This window comes from Leptodactylus fuscus, chromosome 5 (genome assembly GCF_031893055.1).
Source record: "Leptodactylus fuscus isolate aLepFus1 chromosome 5, aLepFus1.hap2, whole genome shotgun sequence".
NCBI lineage: Eukaryota > Metazoa > Chordata > Amphibia > Anura > Leptodactylidae > Leptodactylus > Leptodactylus fuscus.
In genome coordinates this window covers 145,088,231-145,105,279 of record NC_134269.1, presented here as the reverse complement: position 1 = coordinate 145,105,279, position 17,049 = coordinate 145,088,231, and the positions used below count along the sequence as shown (strand labels likewise).

Below are 17,049 nucleotides of genomic sequence, written 5' to 3'. Positions count from 1 at the left end.
CTCCCCAGATCTTAATCCCATTGAGAACCTGTGGTCAATCATCAAGAGACGGGTGGACAAACAAAAACCTACAAATTCTGACAAAATGCAAGCATTGATTGTGCAAGAATGGACTGCTATCAGTCAGGATTTGGTCCAGAAGTTGATTGAGAGCATGCCAGGGAGAATTGCAGAGGTCCTGAAGAAGAAGGGTCAACACTGCAAATATTGACTTGCTGCATTAACTCAGTTTTCAGCAGCTGCAGAAAATTGTGATCAGATGTCCCCAAAGGTCTATTGTGACTTTATGGGGACACAATGTGAAAATTAATAAATAAAAATGAATAGAAAAGTGTAAAAAAAAATAAAAAATAAAAATTAATAAAATAATTAATTAAAATAATAATAATAAAATAATACGTCAACAACACGCCCTTATTACAGGTTCTACCCCTCACTCCGGACGACACCATACAAAATAAAAATTATTGTAATGGAGACTATTTTATAAAGTCTTTTAATAGCACTTTGCGCTATTAAATAAAAATAAATAAATAAAAGTGAAAAAAGAAACATTTTCCTTTCTCTTTTTTTATAAAAAAATATAAATATATAGATATTTCTCAGATATAATTTTTTTTAAAAAACATGCAAAAATAAAAACCACATAAAAATAAAGCCCTACGTATTACTGAAAAAAGACGCAAAAATTAGTTGAATAATGCAAATTATAAAAATGTTATAGCCCTCAAAATTGCACATACAAAACGCCCAAAAATGTGTCTCGTCCCGGACTACAAATTGGCCTGGTACTGAAGTGGTTAAAGTATCTCCCCCATTTTCTTTCTTGTCAGGTAAGGAGGGATGTAGGAGGTGGGATTGAAGGTAAATTTACTGAGGCAGCCATACAGTGTCCACAGAATCGCATCTAATGTTCAATGCAATTTAATAGCATTTTTTAGGCTCCGTTCACATTGCCATTAGAGGTTTGTCCCTGCAGATTTGACGAGAAGAACAGAGCCATATATTTCACAGAAAAAAAAACAACAATCCATGTAAAATTTGACATGTACAATAGTTTGTGGCTGAATGGGGCTGCCCAGCAGTTCCCAGCAGAGGGTGGCCAGCAGTGCCCTGTACAGGGGATCTGGGGGGATCTTCTAAGGAGCAAACAAGGGCTTTATTTATGTATCGCTGTCATATTGTGGTGTTTTGTTTTTTTTTAAACCCTTTTTTAAACTGCAGTGACATGACCACCAAGTGTGAATAAGGATATGGAAATACACTGTATCTGTCAGTGCAGCTTTCTGCTCCAATGTGCCAGCCCACTTGCCCATAGTACTATCCATGAGGCAGGGGGTTTTGTGGCCATCAGGTGAAGAAGACAGTCAGCTTGGCTGGCAACAGAGAACAGTAGACTGTATTTAGCCATACAGCAGAGGTAGCTAGGTGACACCTGGCTCAGGGCTTGCATGCCATCACCATTACCGTGCCCATTCTCCTTCCTGGCCGGGCAGATTAGGCGGATAACACGGTCTATGTGCAGACACACAAGATACGGAGCGGTCCAGTGTCACGGAGGATGTGCTCTCGCCTGAGACATGTGGCTGTTCATCGTGTCTCTCGCCTTCATGGCTAAGGCACTCCGCAGACTCGGTCTGGGTCTGTAAGTATGTCAGCCTAATGTACTTTGATATCCACAGCTCGGTGTTGGTGAACGGCTGGAAGACTGACCCCTTTCCGTCTTCTGTTCCAACAGATCATCGGTCTCAACGCTCGTCCAGACCTGCGAGAAGTTCGGCCGGGCTTCGGGGGCAAAAGTTAACTGCGGGAAGTCAGAGGTCATGCTCTTCGGAGATTGGCAGCTGGCTACCTCCTCTCCCCTTCCTTTCACAGTGCAACCGGACTTCATCAAGATCCTGAGAGTCTGGTTTGGAAAGGAGGGAGCGGCTCTGAAGTCCTGGAACGAGCGTTTGGCAAAGTGCAACCAGAGGATTGGATTGTGGAGCCTCAGACAGCTTTCACTGGAAGGGAAGACGCTGGTCCTGCGAAATGAGATCCTGCCTGTGCTCCAGTACACCGCACAGGCCTGGCCACCTCTCAACACCGTGGTCAAAGCCCTCTACAGGATCGTCTTCCACTTCATCTGGGGCTCGAAGATGGACAGGGTGAAGCGGGCCGTCATGTGCAAGGATCCGTGCAAAGGAGGTAAGGGTGTCCCCGACATCCCCACTCTGTTGAGACTAACCTTTGTTTGTGATTGTGTCCGCAGAACCCTGATGACCGGAAAGGAGTTGGCAGGCCGAACCATGTCCCATTTGTTCCTGTTACCCCTGTGGCGTCGCCTGGGATGGGACAAGTGGAACAGCTCCGTCCCTTACAACTGGACCGTCCCCTGGTTCTACGGAGACGTCACCTGGTTCGTGAGGGAGCACCAGCTGGAGGGGCTCAAACCTGACCTTTGGAAACCCAAGACGGTCCACAACTCATCCGAGCTAAGGACACCATGGAGGAGATCCTAGGGCTGCCGGCTGGAACCGCAGGTCAGCTCCTCGCTTCGCTGCTGCCGCCGGCTACTGGCTTGTAGACGCGATGTGATGACGTCACATCGCGTCTACAACTGTGTGCCAGTGAGAGAGAGGCGCATGAATCTGGGGGCAGAGATGGGGGGGGACATGAATCTGGGGGCAGAGATGGGGGGGACATGAATCTGGGGGCAGAGATGGAGGGGACATGAATCTGGGGGCAGAGATGGAGGGGACATGAATCTGGGGGCAGAGATGGGGGGGACATGAATCTGGGGGCAGAGATGGGGGGACAGGAATCTGGGGGCAGAGATGGGGGGGGACATGAATCTGGGGGCAGAGATGGAGGGGACATGAATCTGGGGGCAGAGATGGAGGGGACACGCACATTTTGTCCCTCTTTCAGTTCTTCGAAAGTTGGGAGGTATGGGATGTGTATTTGGTGTGGTTGCCCTGACAGAGCCCTAAGCCAGTCTTCCCTCTCCCCCCCCCCCTCCTCTCCCTCCCCTTCCTCCCCTTCCTCCTCCACGCTGGCTTGAGTGCTCTGGCAGAGCTATTGTTCAGTTAGAATAGGAATTGTTTGAGTGTTCTTCAATAAAGCTTCGGGACTGTGTACTCTCCCCCCCCCCCTCCTCCTCCACATGTCAGATAGCTAAATTGTGGATTGCATGCATGCTGTGGGGCTAGGAAATACTGGGATGAGGTGGAGTGAGGTGGAGCACTAAGGGAGATTTCTTCCAGGAGCTCTGCCTTGCCCTGCTCCATGAGGTATGGGAATGTATTTATTTATTCTGTGAGTATTGTAAGTGGTGTATCATATGCAACTGCATCGCAGTACTCTGTAAATACTTTGTTTGACGACTGATTGTGAATAAAGCTATTTTCAATCAAAAAAATGTGGCTGTTCAGGCTCCCGGCCAGCTGCTGCCATTGGCTCAGAGATAGTCGGGGAACTCCCTCTCTGTCAGGGGTGGGCAGCCATAGACTGGAGCAGCCTGATTTACACGCTGTGAGGGAGAAGTAGAGGCGGCATGTCCCTGAGTGTGAGCAGAGTTTCTCCTCATCCCCTGTGTGTGCCGGGAGACGCGCTCTGCTGAGGAGGACACACGTCCGGGCACCATGGCGAAGCTCAGGGTGGCTTACGAGTACTCAGAAGCTGAGGACAAGAGCATCCGCCTGGGCTTATTCCTCATTATCTCCGGGGTGGTCTCTCTCTTCATCCTCGGCTTTTGCTGGCTGAACCCGGCGCTGCAGGACCTCCAGGGCAAGACCGCCAACTGCACGGTGCTGTCAGTGCAGCAGATCGGGGAGTCCTTCGAGTGCACGTTCACCTGCGGGAGTGACTGTAAGGGCACCTCACTGTACCCCTGCCTGCAGATCTACGTCAACAACTCCGAGTCCAACTCCCGGGCACTGCTCCATGAGGACGAGCAGCAGCTCATCAGCAACCCCAAGGTACAGGCGTCCATAGGCAGCCGCCCACATCTCCTGCACGACAATGTAGGATGGACAGGGGTCGTCCTCTCCGCACACAGCCCACCTGCCACATCGTGTGCCCTGTATCCTGGCTACATATATTCTTCCCCATACCCCTCCTGCTTACTCCGTGAAGCTCAGAGGAAATTGTGTGCCCTCTATTCTCTTTATATAGCTCTTATCCTCCAGCTTACTCCATGTAACTGTATTACCACACTATGTGTCCTTTGTGCTTTCTATATACCCCATATCCCTCCCTCTCCCCCTGCATAGCTCTAACTCTATATGTCCTACATCCATCCTACTCCATAGATATCTATATCTGTTCTGTAAGCCCATTATGTCCCATATCCACTCTGTAGATCCCTAGTGCCATAGTAATGTACTGGGTATATGGCTTTTATTCTCTGTTTCCTGTCTCTCCTTAACTATAAGATCTCTCATGCCATCCTATGTGCCATCTTTCTATAGATGTGTCTGATATCCCGCCTACTTCCTCTATATACCAGTATTGCCATGCTATATATCTTACAAGAGCCCTATATACCTAATATTCTCTATACTTACTATGTAGATCCCTAATGACATATATTTTCTATACCTTCTTTATTACCTATTTTCATTCTTTTCACCCAAAATATCTATTATGCCACTCTATGTGACTTATGTTCAGCCCATGGCTGCTTCTTCTTGCTCTATATGTCTGTATTGTCACACTATTATCTTATATCTATCTATACTTCTCATATCTCTTTTTCTTCCTTTGTATTTTTGAGCTTATAATGTACAGGGAACATTGCATATCCCTCCCAATATGTCCATCTGTCTGTTCTGTATGTCCCATGTTCCTTCCATGCTCCTCTTACACACTCTATATTGCATGCCTCATATGTCCCAGGCCATCCCTTTCCCTCTTATGTGCTCCAGGCTTATCCTGTTTGACCTGTGTCACATTTCTTCTATACATCCTATATATCCCATGTTACTTTTGCCAGTAAGGAGAAATCTCAGGAGTCCAGTGTGGTTTGAAAACTCTCACTGACCCTTAACTTTTAGGGATGTTTTCTTGATGTCTGTGAAGTTTTTGCCTACTGAAAGTGGCTCCTCAAGTCTATCTGAGTCGCAAAGACTAGATAATTTCTCAATATGGAACTCGCTGCATATTATATCAAATTACAACAATTTATGGTATGTTATGTTAAAGAGATATTCCGCCAAAAGCCATTATTATATAACATGTGGCCCTACCTATAATATGATGTATGAGCATCTGAAGAGTCACATTGTGTTTCTGTTGTTAGGCAGTGTTATGGTTATTATGGTAATTAATCGTTCAACCATGTGTTGTATGTGGCATGCTAAAAACATAGAATAGACTTGTCAGATATTTTACATACTTGTTTCAGGATCAGGCAAGGTAATGAGGGATATGGCAAACACAATGACGCCAGATTTGATCGCCTTATTCATACAAGCGCCAGTACTAACACATGCCCCCTGACCAGTGGTATACTGTAATCCTTTACGGTATAACCATCAGTACAGGTGGTATATACCAGTATATGTTCACTGGCGTGTACTGTATGTTGTTCAATTGTCCTTCGTAGTTTGCTGTAGCATTGCAGTGTTCTGAATGGACTGGATAGCATTGCATTGCTGGCATTACATCCAACATGATGAGGTTAAGTAACATGTAAATAATGTATTTGTTTCTTCCCTGTGTGTCAGATTATATGGTACATAGTAAAGTCATAGGGTTGTTCGGCTGGGGGTATCAATTCACTATCGACTAGGTGCAATAGTAAGTGCTGTACCCTTAGGTTTCGAGTATCTACAGGGGATGTATAGGTTAATCATGATTATTGTACACCCTTCATGGTTAAGGTACTGTGCAGACTAATCATGGTTGATGAAGGAGTTAATACAACTCTTACCATTGTGAGATAAGCTCTGTTGCCTAGGGGATGAGATTTGCTAGTAATATGTGAACAAGGGACTGTAAAATGTATTTACAGATCACAGCGGAAGAGTTTGGTGCTGCAGAAAGGATCCTATACCGTGCTCTGGATTCACTCATTATTCACACTATATTACACTTTATGGGTTTTGTCACCTGTGCTCATGACAAAGTACAGAATACCCTTCTGTGTGTTATTTCCAGCTGAGATGTTTGTAGATAGCGTTGTCTTTCCAGGTCAATGTTTAGGTTGTTGGGAAATATTATTTGTATGTATCCCATTTTCTACTTCATACATTGTATCAGCTGTAGTGGTTTATTCTGCAGTCATATGTGCTGAAGCTTTTCCACTGCATGAAGGATATTATTGTCAGCTAATGTATTTCAGTTACTTTCTCCATATATAAATGAATGGAAATGCTGTACTATTGCAGATGCATAAATTGTACTGTATGTTTTAATGGATTGCTAAACTGAATAATCTGCTGGGTTGCTTTGCATTGCAGATATTGTCTAAATCTGGAGAACAAATTCATTTTAGGCCCCCTTCACATAATTTCTCAAATGCATTAAAAATGTCAAAACTTTTTTTTTTTTTTTTCGCCAAAGCCAAAAGTGTCTTCAAAAGTAATGGGGAATATAAAGGAAGCACTTATACTTCTCCCTTCTGTTAAATCCACATTTACTTTTGCCAAAAAATAGAATCTGCAATGAAAAATACAGCTTTTCAACAGTGTTTTGCCTTAGTCTTAAAGGGATTCTATCATTAAAATCACATTTTTTATTCGTTCACACGTAGGAATAGCCTTAAGAAAGGCTATTCTTCTTCTACGGCCTCTCTGTGCATCTTCTTCCGAAGCTGGGTTCAAACGTCTACGCATGCGAAGTCGGCTCTGCCATCGGGCCTCAGGCAGAGCCGACTGCGCATGCCTGCCTGGGGTAAGCAGCCATTTTCTTGTGGCCGCTTACACAGTAAGTTCGGGTAAACGGCCACAAAAAAATGGCTGCACGCATGCGCAGTCGGCTCTGCCCGAGGCCAGACGGCAGAGCCGACTGCGTATGTGTAGAATTTTGAACCCGGGTCCGGAATTAGATGCTGGTCACGCTGTCTCATTACTAATCATATCTCCTGGGCATGATTGACATCTCTCTCCTGATATCAGAAAGGGAGGAACTGTGAGGGAGATGTCAGTCATCCACACGAGATGTGATAAGTTAGTGGACAGCGGGACTAGGCTGAAGCTGTTTCCACCCTCCGTGGCTACTTAGGGCATTTTGCCTATGACCTTTTTATGCTTTCATTTATAACCTCACTTTGTTACCTTTAGGTTGGGGCCCCCATGTTGCGAATTTGTAGCGTTTTGGCCAAGGTGGAAACACCACAGCAAAAATATGCTGCAAATTAAGGTACCTGCAAAATGGATGGGATTCTGGCTAATCCTATGCAAACATTGCGGAAAAAAATCTGCAGTGGAAAAGCTGTGATTTCAAAAAAACATTTCCTTTTGTAAATCACAGTATGTCAATTATACCTACAGAAATACTAGTGTTTTCTGTATAAGTATAATAGAAGCAGAAAAAATGCAGTGCGTTTCCGCCTTGCATTTTTTCAGCAGCGTTTTTTGGCTGCACCTAGCTACATGGGGCCTTACCCTAAAAAACATCACAATAACGAGGGCTAGTTAGGTATATAAAGCACAAATTATGTGGAACTTTAAATAATATCACAACCCAATAAAGAAACTCCACAAATACATAAAAACAATCCAAATAATGCATCAAGGGAGGTAAGTATGGGACAGTGAAGTAGCAGTTGCCCTCACCACCCTCTCCTCTCTTCTGTAGTGTCAGATATGTTTTCCACCACTGCTAATAGTACCACATATGCCATCATTTTCTGTTTCTCTAGTATCTACTTTTGGCAAGTCAAAAACAAGAAAATAACAACAAAAAATGATGCTATGTTAATTTGGGGTTTAACAATATGCCACAAGATCACTCTTGATGCTGCAGACAGGGGACCCCATGAATGCAAACCTGTACGTATAAAAAAAAAGAGATTACCTAAGGAGACCCGCAGACCCCATAGACTATGATGGGGTCCGTGTGGTTTCCTCTCAGTTTCAGCACAAAACATGCAGAGAAAAAAAGTTCTGATTGCAGGACTTTTCTCTCTGCATGTTTCGTGCGGAGACCAAGTGGTAACCACTCTGACCTCAATATAGTCTATGGGGTCCGTGGGTTACACAGGTAACCGCTTCATTATGCATATAGGTTTCCGTTCGGGGTTCACTAAGCGGACTCCCCGAACAGAAACCCTAACGCAGAGGTGAACCGGGCCTGAGAGTGATTATTGTAGGATGGGAACCCTCCACATATGATCATTAACATAAGGCTTCCAGCACATGACTGTCTGCAGTCTCCGGGTCACTGATTGGTATCCTTGTGTCATTTGTGGTTTTCACTGACTCATACACTCCAATTGATTTGACAAAGCTGCAATTCCAGATAGGTATAGGGCCTGCTGTATAATTTGCAGATCTTTAATTCGACCCGGATACACAGCTGCAAAAACTAAAGCTGTGTGTCTGGGCCCGTTGAAAAGCTTATGTCTGTAGTTTGATCCGCAATTGCAAATCTGCAGTTGCGGATCAAAGTACCTTTATTACTTGAGGCTTTAGGATCTGTTCACACTGGCTCTGATTGTAAGTGGTATCCTGCCTCAAAATCAGAAGCAGATTTTACCTGGTTCTGTCTCTTATTGTTTTCAATGGAAGGCAGAAATCGAAGCAGGATGCTGCAAAAAAAAAAAAAGAAGAATCCTTGTTCTTGCCATGGTAAATGTAGTGGGTGCTGGGTGCAGTTTAGCTTTATAAGAGGGTCCTAATTGAAAGGAGTCTCAGCTATAAATAACAGTGACCCCGCCAGCAGCCATTATGTACCTTATTGACATACAGTAGATGGCACTGTACTTTCTAATTACATTTTTCTTCTATAGTTGCCAGGGGCATGTGTGAAATAAGATAGTCATGGCCCAACAAGTTCTAATTAAAGGAGGAAAATGTTATCACAAAACAGGGCCGCCAACAAAAGACACAGTCTCGTGCACTTTCTAACTACAGCACAGAAAACATGATATAGACTGCGCATTGTGAGCACTGCAATAAGCCTGTTATGTTGCTGCATTTTCTGTTTGCTGCAGTAGGAAACTTATCTCAGGACATAAGCAACTACAGAGGCAGATGGATGACAGCGGCAAATAATACCCCTGCAGACAAGTACTAGTAGTATACAGCATAACATATAAACATATATAGCTATGTTCTGTATTGCTTGTCGCTTAGGGCTAGTTCACACAGGGACATGGAGGAGGATTTTGACAGCGGAATCCACGTCATAATCCTCCTCCATACAATGTTAGTCTATGCAGAGGGCTAGGTTTTGTTTACGCTAGGCGAAAAAAGAAGCGACATAACCTTTCTTCAGGCGTTTTCTGCCTGAAGAGAACAATAGAAGTGAATGGGAAGTGCAAAACGCACATTTTTTATCGCATGTTTTTTTGGAAAAAACTGCGTGGTAAAAAATGCGACACGTTTTTTTGCGGCCCATTCTCTTTAAGGATGGGAAAACTGCCTGGAAGTGGTTTAAAAAAAAAAAAAAAAAAAAAACGGGCCAAGGCTAATTAGGAAGCGTTTTTTTTCCAGTGCCAAAATAAGCCACACGTAATTTGCGTGTGAACTAAGCCTTATATTTTCTCCAGGTTGTATTGTGTATGAAATGTATAAATATAGCAAATTGTTGGCACTTTGGTTTGTATAAAAAATCATTGGTCTGTTTGAGTAAATACTTGTATTCTTACTAAACAAAAAACCCCAAACAATTCTGGATCATATATTTCTTGGAAATTTTTATTGCGCTGTTCCTCCGGTATTGTGTGGGATCTCCTTATACGTAATGTATCACTTTGCCAGCATCATGCTACAAACCTGGAGTTGGTTTAGTGGCAAAAGGTTTAAGAAAACTAGTCATTTATCCTATTCATGAAAATTCCTGTTCATGATGGTCTTAGTTCACACAGGGTTTTTTGGTCAGGATTTTGAGGTCGTATGCGCCTCAAAATCCTGACCAAAAAGACGTCTCCCATTGAAATCTTCCGGGAGCCGAAGAAGTGAAAAAGAAGCGAGATTCCCCTTCTTCAGGCTGATTCGTCTCGCGATTTGGCCTGAAGACACTCCTTCCTCCCACTAGTCCCATTCATTGGGCCTAATCCGGAGCGGAGTGAGCGACTGGATGCTGGTGCACTGCACCGGCATTCAGTCGCGGCTACCCGTTTTTTGGACAAAAAAACCCTGTGTGAACTTACCCTTAGGAGTCCAGTGGGCGGTCTTACCTAATAATTGACACTTACACAAGTTAGGTTGTTGGTCTCTGTATAGGAACACCCAGAAGACTCCTAAGCCCAGCATGAACTGGATTTTCAATGAATAAATTACAGGTTATGCTGACTTTATCTATAATACTATATATTAATCTGATAAAATCTTCCTGCTCTATAAATTGTTGACTGCAAGGTAGATAGTAGGTAGGCAAAGGACCTACATATTTAGGCAAAGATTTTAGGCAAATTACCTACATATAGACATATATACAGCCGAATAACAGTACAGAAGAGACTGTGTCAGTAATGGATTGCGTTTTTTTCACAGAAAGCCTGCAACGTTTTCCTGTGTGGACTTTCTGTAGGTATCATTGACATGCTGTGATTTACAAAAATGCGGGTATTTTTGAAATCAAAGCATTTCCGATGCAGATTTTTTTTCTGCAATGTGTGGATGGGATTAACAGCATTTTTTGCTATGGTGTTTCTGCTGCAAGGTTTCTAAGGCACAGTTCACACGTGAACAAAGGGGAGGTTTTTGACAGTGGACTTTGCTTCAAAAACTGCCCCTTTACAATGGTGGTCTATGCAGACTGCCGGGCTTCTTTTTTCCGCTAGCGGTGGGCTGCTGCTAGCGGAGAAAAGAAATGACATGTCCTTTCTTCAGGCGGAAGCTGCGGTGCGCTGGACCGCGGCTTCCGCCTAGCGGCAGCGCCCTCCTGTGTCAGCTCATTCATTTGAGCCAACATAGGAGGGGAAAGCCGCGACTGCGATGGTCGTGGCAGGCGGGTTTTGACCAGAGAGAGAGACGCGGCTCGCCGCGTCTCTCTCCGTGTCAAAACCCGTGCGGACCCCCAACGTGTGAAATAGCCCTAAGGTTACAAAAACGTTAACTCCAAAAATAGTGCCATACTTGTACATAGGCTGGGTTTGGTATTGCAGCTATTCCCCATTCAAGTGAAGGAAGCTGAAGTGGAGTTCCAAGCAGAGCATGGGCAAGAGCGTCACTATTCCTGGCGCTAATCTCAATAAGCTCATTATTACATTTTAGCATTCTTCTGGTCATGCTGAGAATCTTCTTTAAGGGTAAGGCCCCATGTTGCGGAAACACTGCAATTTTTTGAGTCAAAGTCAAGAGTGGCTTCAAAAGGAATGAGGAATATATAGGAAGCTCTTATACGTCTTCCTTCTGTTAAATCCAGTCCAGGATTTGGTTTATAACCCCTCCCCTCCCCAGCAAAATCTACAACAACAACAAAAAAAATCTTCTTTTCCGCATTGTGAAAACCACAGCAGAAATACATTATGGTTTTTCCTGCAGTGCTTTTCATCACTTTCTGCTTTAATTCTACCTATAGGAAAATCACTGACGTTTCTGTAGTTAGGATTGACATGCTGCAGCTACCAAAATCGCAACGTTTTGGAAAGCGAAGCATTTCCACTGCGCATATTTTTCTACAATGTACGGATGGGATTCTCTAGTCCTGGGACTGTAAAATGCTGCGGTTTACACCACGTGGGGCCCCGGCCTAAAACAGTTATTAGTTTCAGTAACAATAGTAAAGTAACACTATGACACTAGAACACAGAATATGCAAATTATTTTCATTATTTCACATAGGCTTTCTCTACACAGCAAAAATAAGAAAGGATGTTTAATTCTGTCAACACAAAAGAAATTCTATTTTTCATTTATTAGAATTATCCTTTGGTACCAGACTATGGGGTGATAGTTTATAGGCATCATTATGGGTCTGTACATTGACATACAAACTTTGTCAGCTCTTGAAGGGCGTACTTAATAAATGACTATGTGAAGACATGCTTTATTATACCCCAGGACAATCAATACATCAGTAAATGCTCCATATATCATTGAAATGCTCTAAGACTAGTAGGTCAGCTCTTTGTGTAATAGTGACTAAGCCAGTACTTGGGGGTCACAGCGGCTGCACGGAGGGGTGATAGTTTCTTCTGGTTGACACTACACACCAATCTGATAGGTGAATAAGATAAGACACAGTCTGATGCTCAGTGTGCAGTGACTTGTCCCTTCTTGGCATAAAGTATAACTTGTACTTCCAGTTATTCCCTGGCTTAGGGAGCAAATTTAGAAATTGTCAGTTCCAGGAACAGATGTTTTTTTTTTTGTTTTTTTTTTTTTTTTAATACAGAACACAAACCATGTATTTATACATTTATTGGTTGATCATATGCTGAAGAAAATTAAGTACCGTATATACTCGAGAATAAGCCGAATTTTTAAGCACAGTTTTACATATAAAAGTAGAAAATGACTGTGAAACACATACACATTAGGTATCCCTGTGTCTGAAAGTGCCGGTCTACTGAATATAGGATCTGCAGTGCTCCTGTTCCGTCGGGAAGGGGTTAATAGGAGCACTGCAGATATCCTATATTCAGCCAGGCTGAATTTCACGTGGGGGAAAAAAACCCAGTCCTCAAGCTCAGGGAAGGGGCAGATAGACACCAAAACACCCCCTCCCCTTTCCCAGCACCCAGCAACTACTGCACCCAAAAACCATTTTAATTTTTGAAATTTTCCCGTAGCTGCTACATTTCCCCCCCACGGCTTATACTCAGTTTTCCCATTTTTTTGTGGTAAAATTAGGGGGGTCGGCTTATACTCGGGTCAGCTTATACTCAAGTATATACGGTATATATATAGCACAATAATAACCTTGCTTCTTGAGTGTCCAACAATATGAATGTGTCTGTGTGGTGGAAGTTGTAACCTAAGGAAAATACACACTTTTATTACAGGGATTGCGTAATGTCCAGTTCCCTAATGTAATCCTCTTGTCCAAGTCATTTCTCTTATAAATGGTTTCTACCTGCAGAACCTGGGCAGACAAAGGGTCATTTAAAGTGAAGCTTCGTAACTAAATGATTTGTCTACATACTGAGAAGATATATAATACCTTTGTAATGTATGTATATTACCGTTTATGCAATTTGTACCATTTTTAAATCATTTTAGAAAAAAAAAAAATGTCTTGCTCTATAAGTTATGTGTGAAAAATGGCCAGAAATAGGACGTCTTACTTTTTGATGGGCCATTCACATGTTCCTGTTAACACTCGTAAAAACTCGTTTTGTAGACGCTCATTGTTTTCATAACAGATATGTTACAAGCATTAAAGAAACGACTATTGTGTGAAAAGAGCCTTACTCCACATTCACATGTCCAAGTTTCAGAGGTGTGTTGGTCGGATTTACTGGCCTGAACAATATGGCGGGAGAGGAACTCCTAGCATTCTAGTGATCTATGATGCTAGGGGTCCCGGCCTCTGAGCGACACACTGTCCCTTACTGATTATATAGGAATCCACAGCAATAATTGACCTCCTATAGGTAGTCACAGGGCAAAATGAATTTAAATGAATAAATGACTATTTAGCTAGAAAAGTATATATCAATCTGTTGAGTATCTCCTTCTCTATAACATGATACAGATTATATATCATGTTTGACATGACAGTGGAGTTTCTGAGATTACTTTGCTGTCATTTGCAATGGATCAGTCACCGGTGGCTAACCTGCAAACCCCCAACGTGCGGCTCCATCCTAAAGCAGCACAATGTATTTACCCTCACATATGTTCTGAATAAGTTTAATAAATTATACTTTTATAATCTTTTCTTTAGGATTAGGATTACAGCTTCCATTGAATAATTGAGGCATTACCATATATCCAATTTAGACTGAAGAAAGGATCCAAAGTAAAATTAATTGAAAACCTTGCTGTAAAACCAACATAAATCTGCATCCATAAGCAGTAAAATAACTCCTATTACCTCAGTGATACAGATAACAAAACTGCTTAGCTTTAATATAGTCTTTATAGTGCAGCTAAACAAAAAGCTTTCATGTTGTTTTATACTGTAGTACTAGTTTATTTTGCAGATGGAGTAGATTTTAACTCTGAAGGACTATTTTTTTTTTCCTTCGTCACAGGAGCCGTAGCCTCACGATTGCAAAAAGGCTAATTATGGGTTGGATTATTTATTTACTTATTTATTTATTCATTTATTTATGTGTTTCCTATAAAATATTTGTAAGTAAAATCTTTGTTACACTCTGTAGGGACTTTCAGTTGTTTAATTGCTTCTATAAGATTTTATTGACATCTTCAGTTCCAAGAAAATATTCTGTTCCATAGGTATGCTCTATCATAGGAGCAGGACACTGAAAGTAATAGTAATGCCAGATCCAGCACTAGCAGCGCCTGACCAAAATTGACTATAATGAGATCTATCAGATTTCCATCATGGTTTCCATTATTGTGCCAGTTGTGGCCCAGCATTTTTTACATAATCGACAAGAGGCCGGTGTCCCCAACCCAATGTAGATGTGAACACAGCCTAAATGCAATACTTATGTAATGAACGATAAGCCTCTCATAATACAGTGGCAGCTAGCCTATCAGATTCACACTCGTGGTAGAGCAATTTCTGCCTAACAATAAAAATCTCAAGTTTTTTTTTTTTCAAGTTTGTAAGCAATTCTTGATTTTAATCTCAATTTTTAAGTTTCTGTTTAGAGAAATGTAAACATGGCAACATACTACAAATTGCGGGGGCAATGCTATTTTCCAACTAACACCTGCAGCAACTTGTGATGTGGCGTGCCATTGGAAGCTTTTAACAATCCTGGTTTTTCGTCAGCTTTAGGTTCCAGATGACACCTGCTGCAGATGGAGCTAACTACATACTGTATGTAGTGCCAGCACAATAAATGTCTGGCAGATCACGCATAGAGATGAGCGAACACTAAAATGTTCGAGGTTCGAAATTCGATTCGAACAGCCGCTCAATGTTCGTGTGTTCGAATGGGTTTCGAACCCCATTATAGTCTATGGGGAACAGATACTCGTTAAGGGGGAAACCCAAATCCGTGTCTGGAGGGTCACCAAGTCCACTATGACACCCCAGGAAATGATGCCAACACCTCTGGAATGACACTGGGACAGCAGGGGAAGCATGTCTGGGGGCATCTAACACACCAAAGACCCTCTATTACCCCAACATCACTGCCTAACAACTACACACTTTCCACATTCAAAAAAACCTCAATCAAAGTGGGAAAATACCTGGAAACCTTCTTTACTCCCCAAATGGATGGACACAAACCCCAATTTAAGCTCAACAAACAGTAACAACCACCCCTTTAAATCACGTTCCCCATGACAACCACAAATGGAATAGGCAATGGGAATTCCAAAAGCCCTCACCCTTAACTGTCATTTTGAGTGTGTGTGTGTGTGTGTGTGTGTGTGTGTGTGTGTGTGTGTGTGTGTGATGTGGTAAGACCTTCCAAAATTCACTTTTCTAGCCCTTAACATGAGCCCTTCCAAACAAAGTTACATGACCTTAAGCTGAGCTACCAGCAGAGATTGAGGCCCTTGGCATGAGTAGAGCCTTGCACCAGCAGTGTTTTTGGCACTTAGGGTGAGTTGAGCCTTGTACCAGCGTGTGTCCCTTAACATCAGGCGGGCCCTAAGTTCTGCGCTTTGCACAAAAGTTCCACATTAACTAGGCTGAATGGTACAAAGATTAGTAGGCCCGAGAACCAGGAACAGGTCTTGCAATGGCTGTCGGATAACGCTTAAAGCACATTGTCCACCAGCCAGGCAGCCTCTACCTCCTCTTACCCAACAGTCTTGTCCTCCTTCCACCCAAAATTCCCAATCTTCCCAGAACAACTGTGGCACCTCACTATGCCGTCCCTAGCCGTCTCAACTTCTCCCGGTGTGGCGTCCCCGCCTTGCACCAGCACGTGTCACTCAACATCAGGTGGGCCCTTAGTTCCGCGCTTTGCTGCAAGGTCCACTTGACCACCGACACTTGGACAAGCGCCTGTGGTCAGGGATGCTGCAGTGCTTATCTTTAATGACAGGCAGGGTGAATGTGGTGGAGTCTGTTCCCCGGGTGCAAACTGGGGTGGCCTATCTCCTCTCCCAGGCCAAAATTCATGGCAGGAGTAGACTGAAACCCTACGACGCTGCAACCTCCAACACAGCTACTAGCGGCAAACGCTAAAAAACTGGTGTGGGGAGACGTCAGCAGGCGGTGCTGAAGCTCATCAGCTTGGGGGACAGACAGCACAGTGCCTCCGAGGTCAGGGATGCCATCCTGGCTGAGATGGCATTTTTTTTTCCCTGCTACACCTGGGGCCTGGCATTTTTACGCCTGTGATAATGGCTGGAACCTGGTAGCGGCTCTGGAGCTTGCCAGCCTCCAACACATTCCATGTTTGGCCCACGTCTAACCTAGTGGTGCAAAGTTTTTTAAAAACATACCCAAATGTACCGAAGCTACTGTTGAAAATGCGGCGCTTGTGCGCCCACTTTTGCAAGTGCACAGGAGTCGCTGCTAGCCTAAAAACACTCTAGCAAGGCCTACATCTGTCCAAACACAGGCTGTTGTCCGTCATTCACACACGCTGAAACCCTACAATACCATATCTTGAGCAGGGTGTGTGAGCTGCACAGACCTTTGATGGAGTTCCATCTACAAAACCCAAGGGTTCCTCAAAGTCAGCAACCAAAGTTTCTGCACCATGAGTTTCCAGGGGTGGCAGAGTTATGGCTAGGGGAAGAGGCATGGATAGGGATGATGTCTAGGGGCAAAAGCAGTGTGGATGTGGAGGCAAGCTAAGCAGGAAAAACTGGGGGTACAAGCTAAGGCATGGACTGGGGTGATGTCTAGGGG

The 17,049-nt window shown here is 43.4% G+C and overlaps 1 protein-coding gene across 1 annotated transcript in view; it reads left to right on the top strand.

Annotated features, from left to right (window-relative positions):
• Positions 1-3,456: 3,456 nt before the first annotated feature.
• Positions 3,457-17,049, top strand: part of KCNMB4 (potassium calcium-activated channel subfamily M regulatory beta subunit 4) — a 65,865-nt gene continuing 52,272 nt past the window's right edge. The window contains exon 1 of the mRNA XM_075276313.1: positions 3,457-3,959. Coding sequence (XP_075132414.1) covers positions 3,624-3,959 — 336 coding nt within the window. The 5' untranslated portion in view covers positions 3,457-3,623. The remainder of the gene's footprint in view (positions 3,960-17,049) is intronic.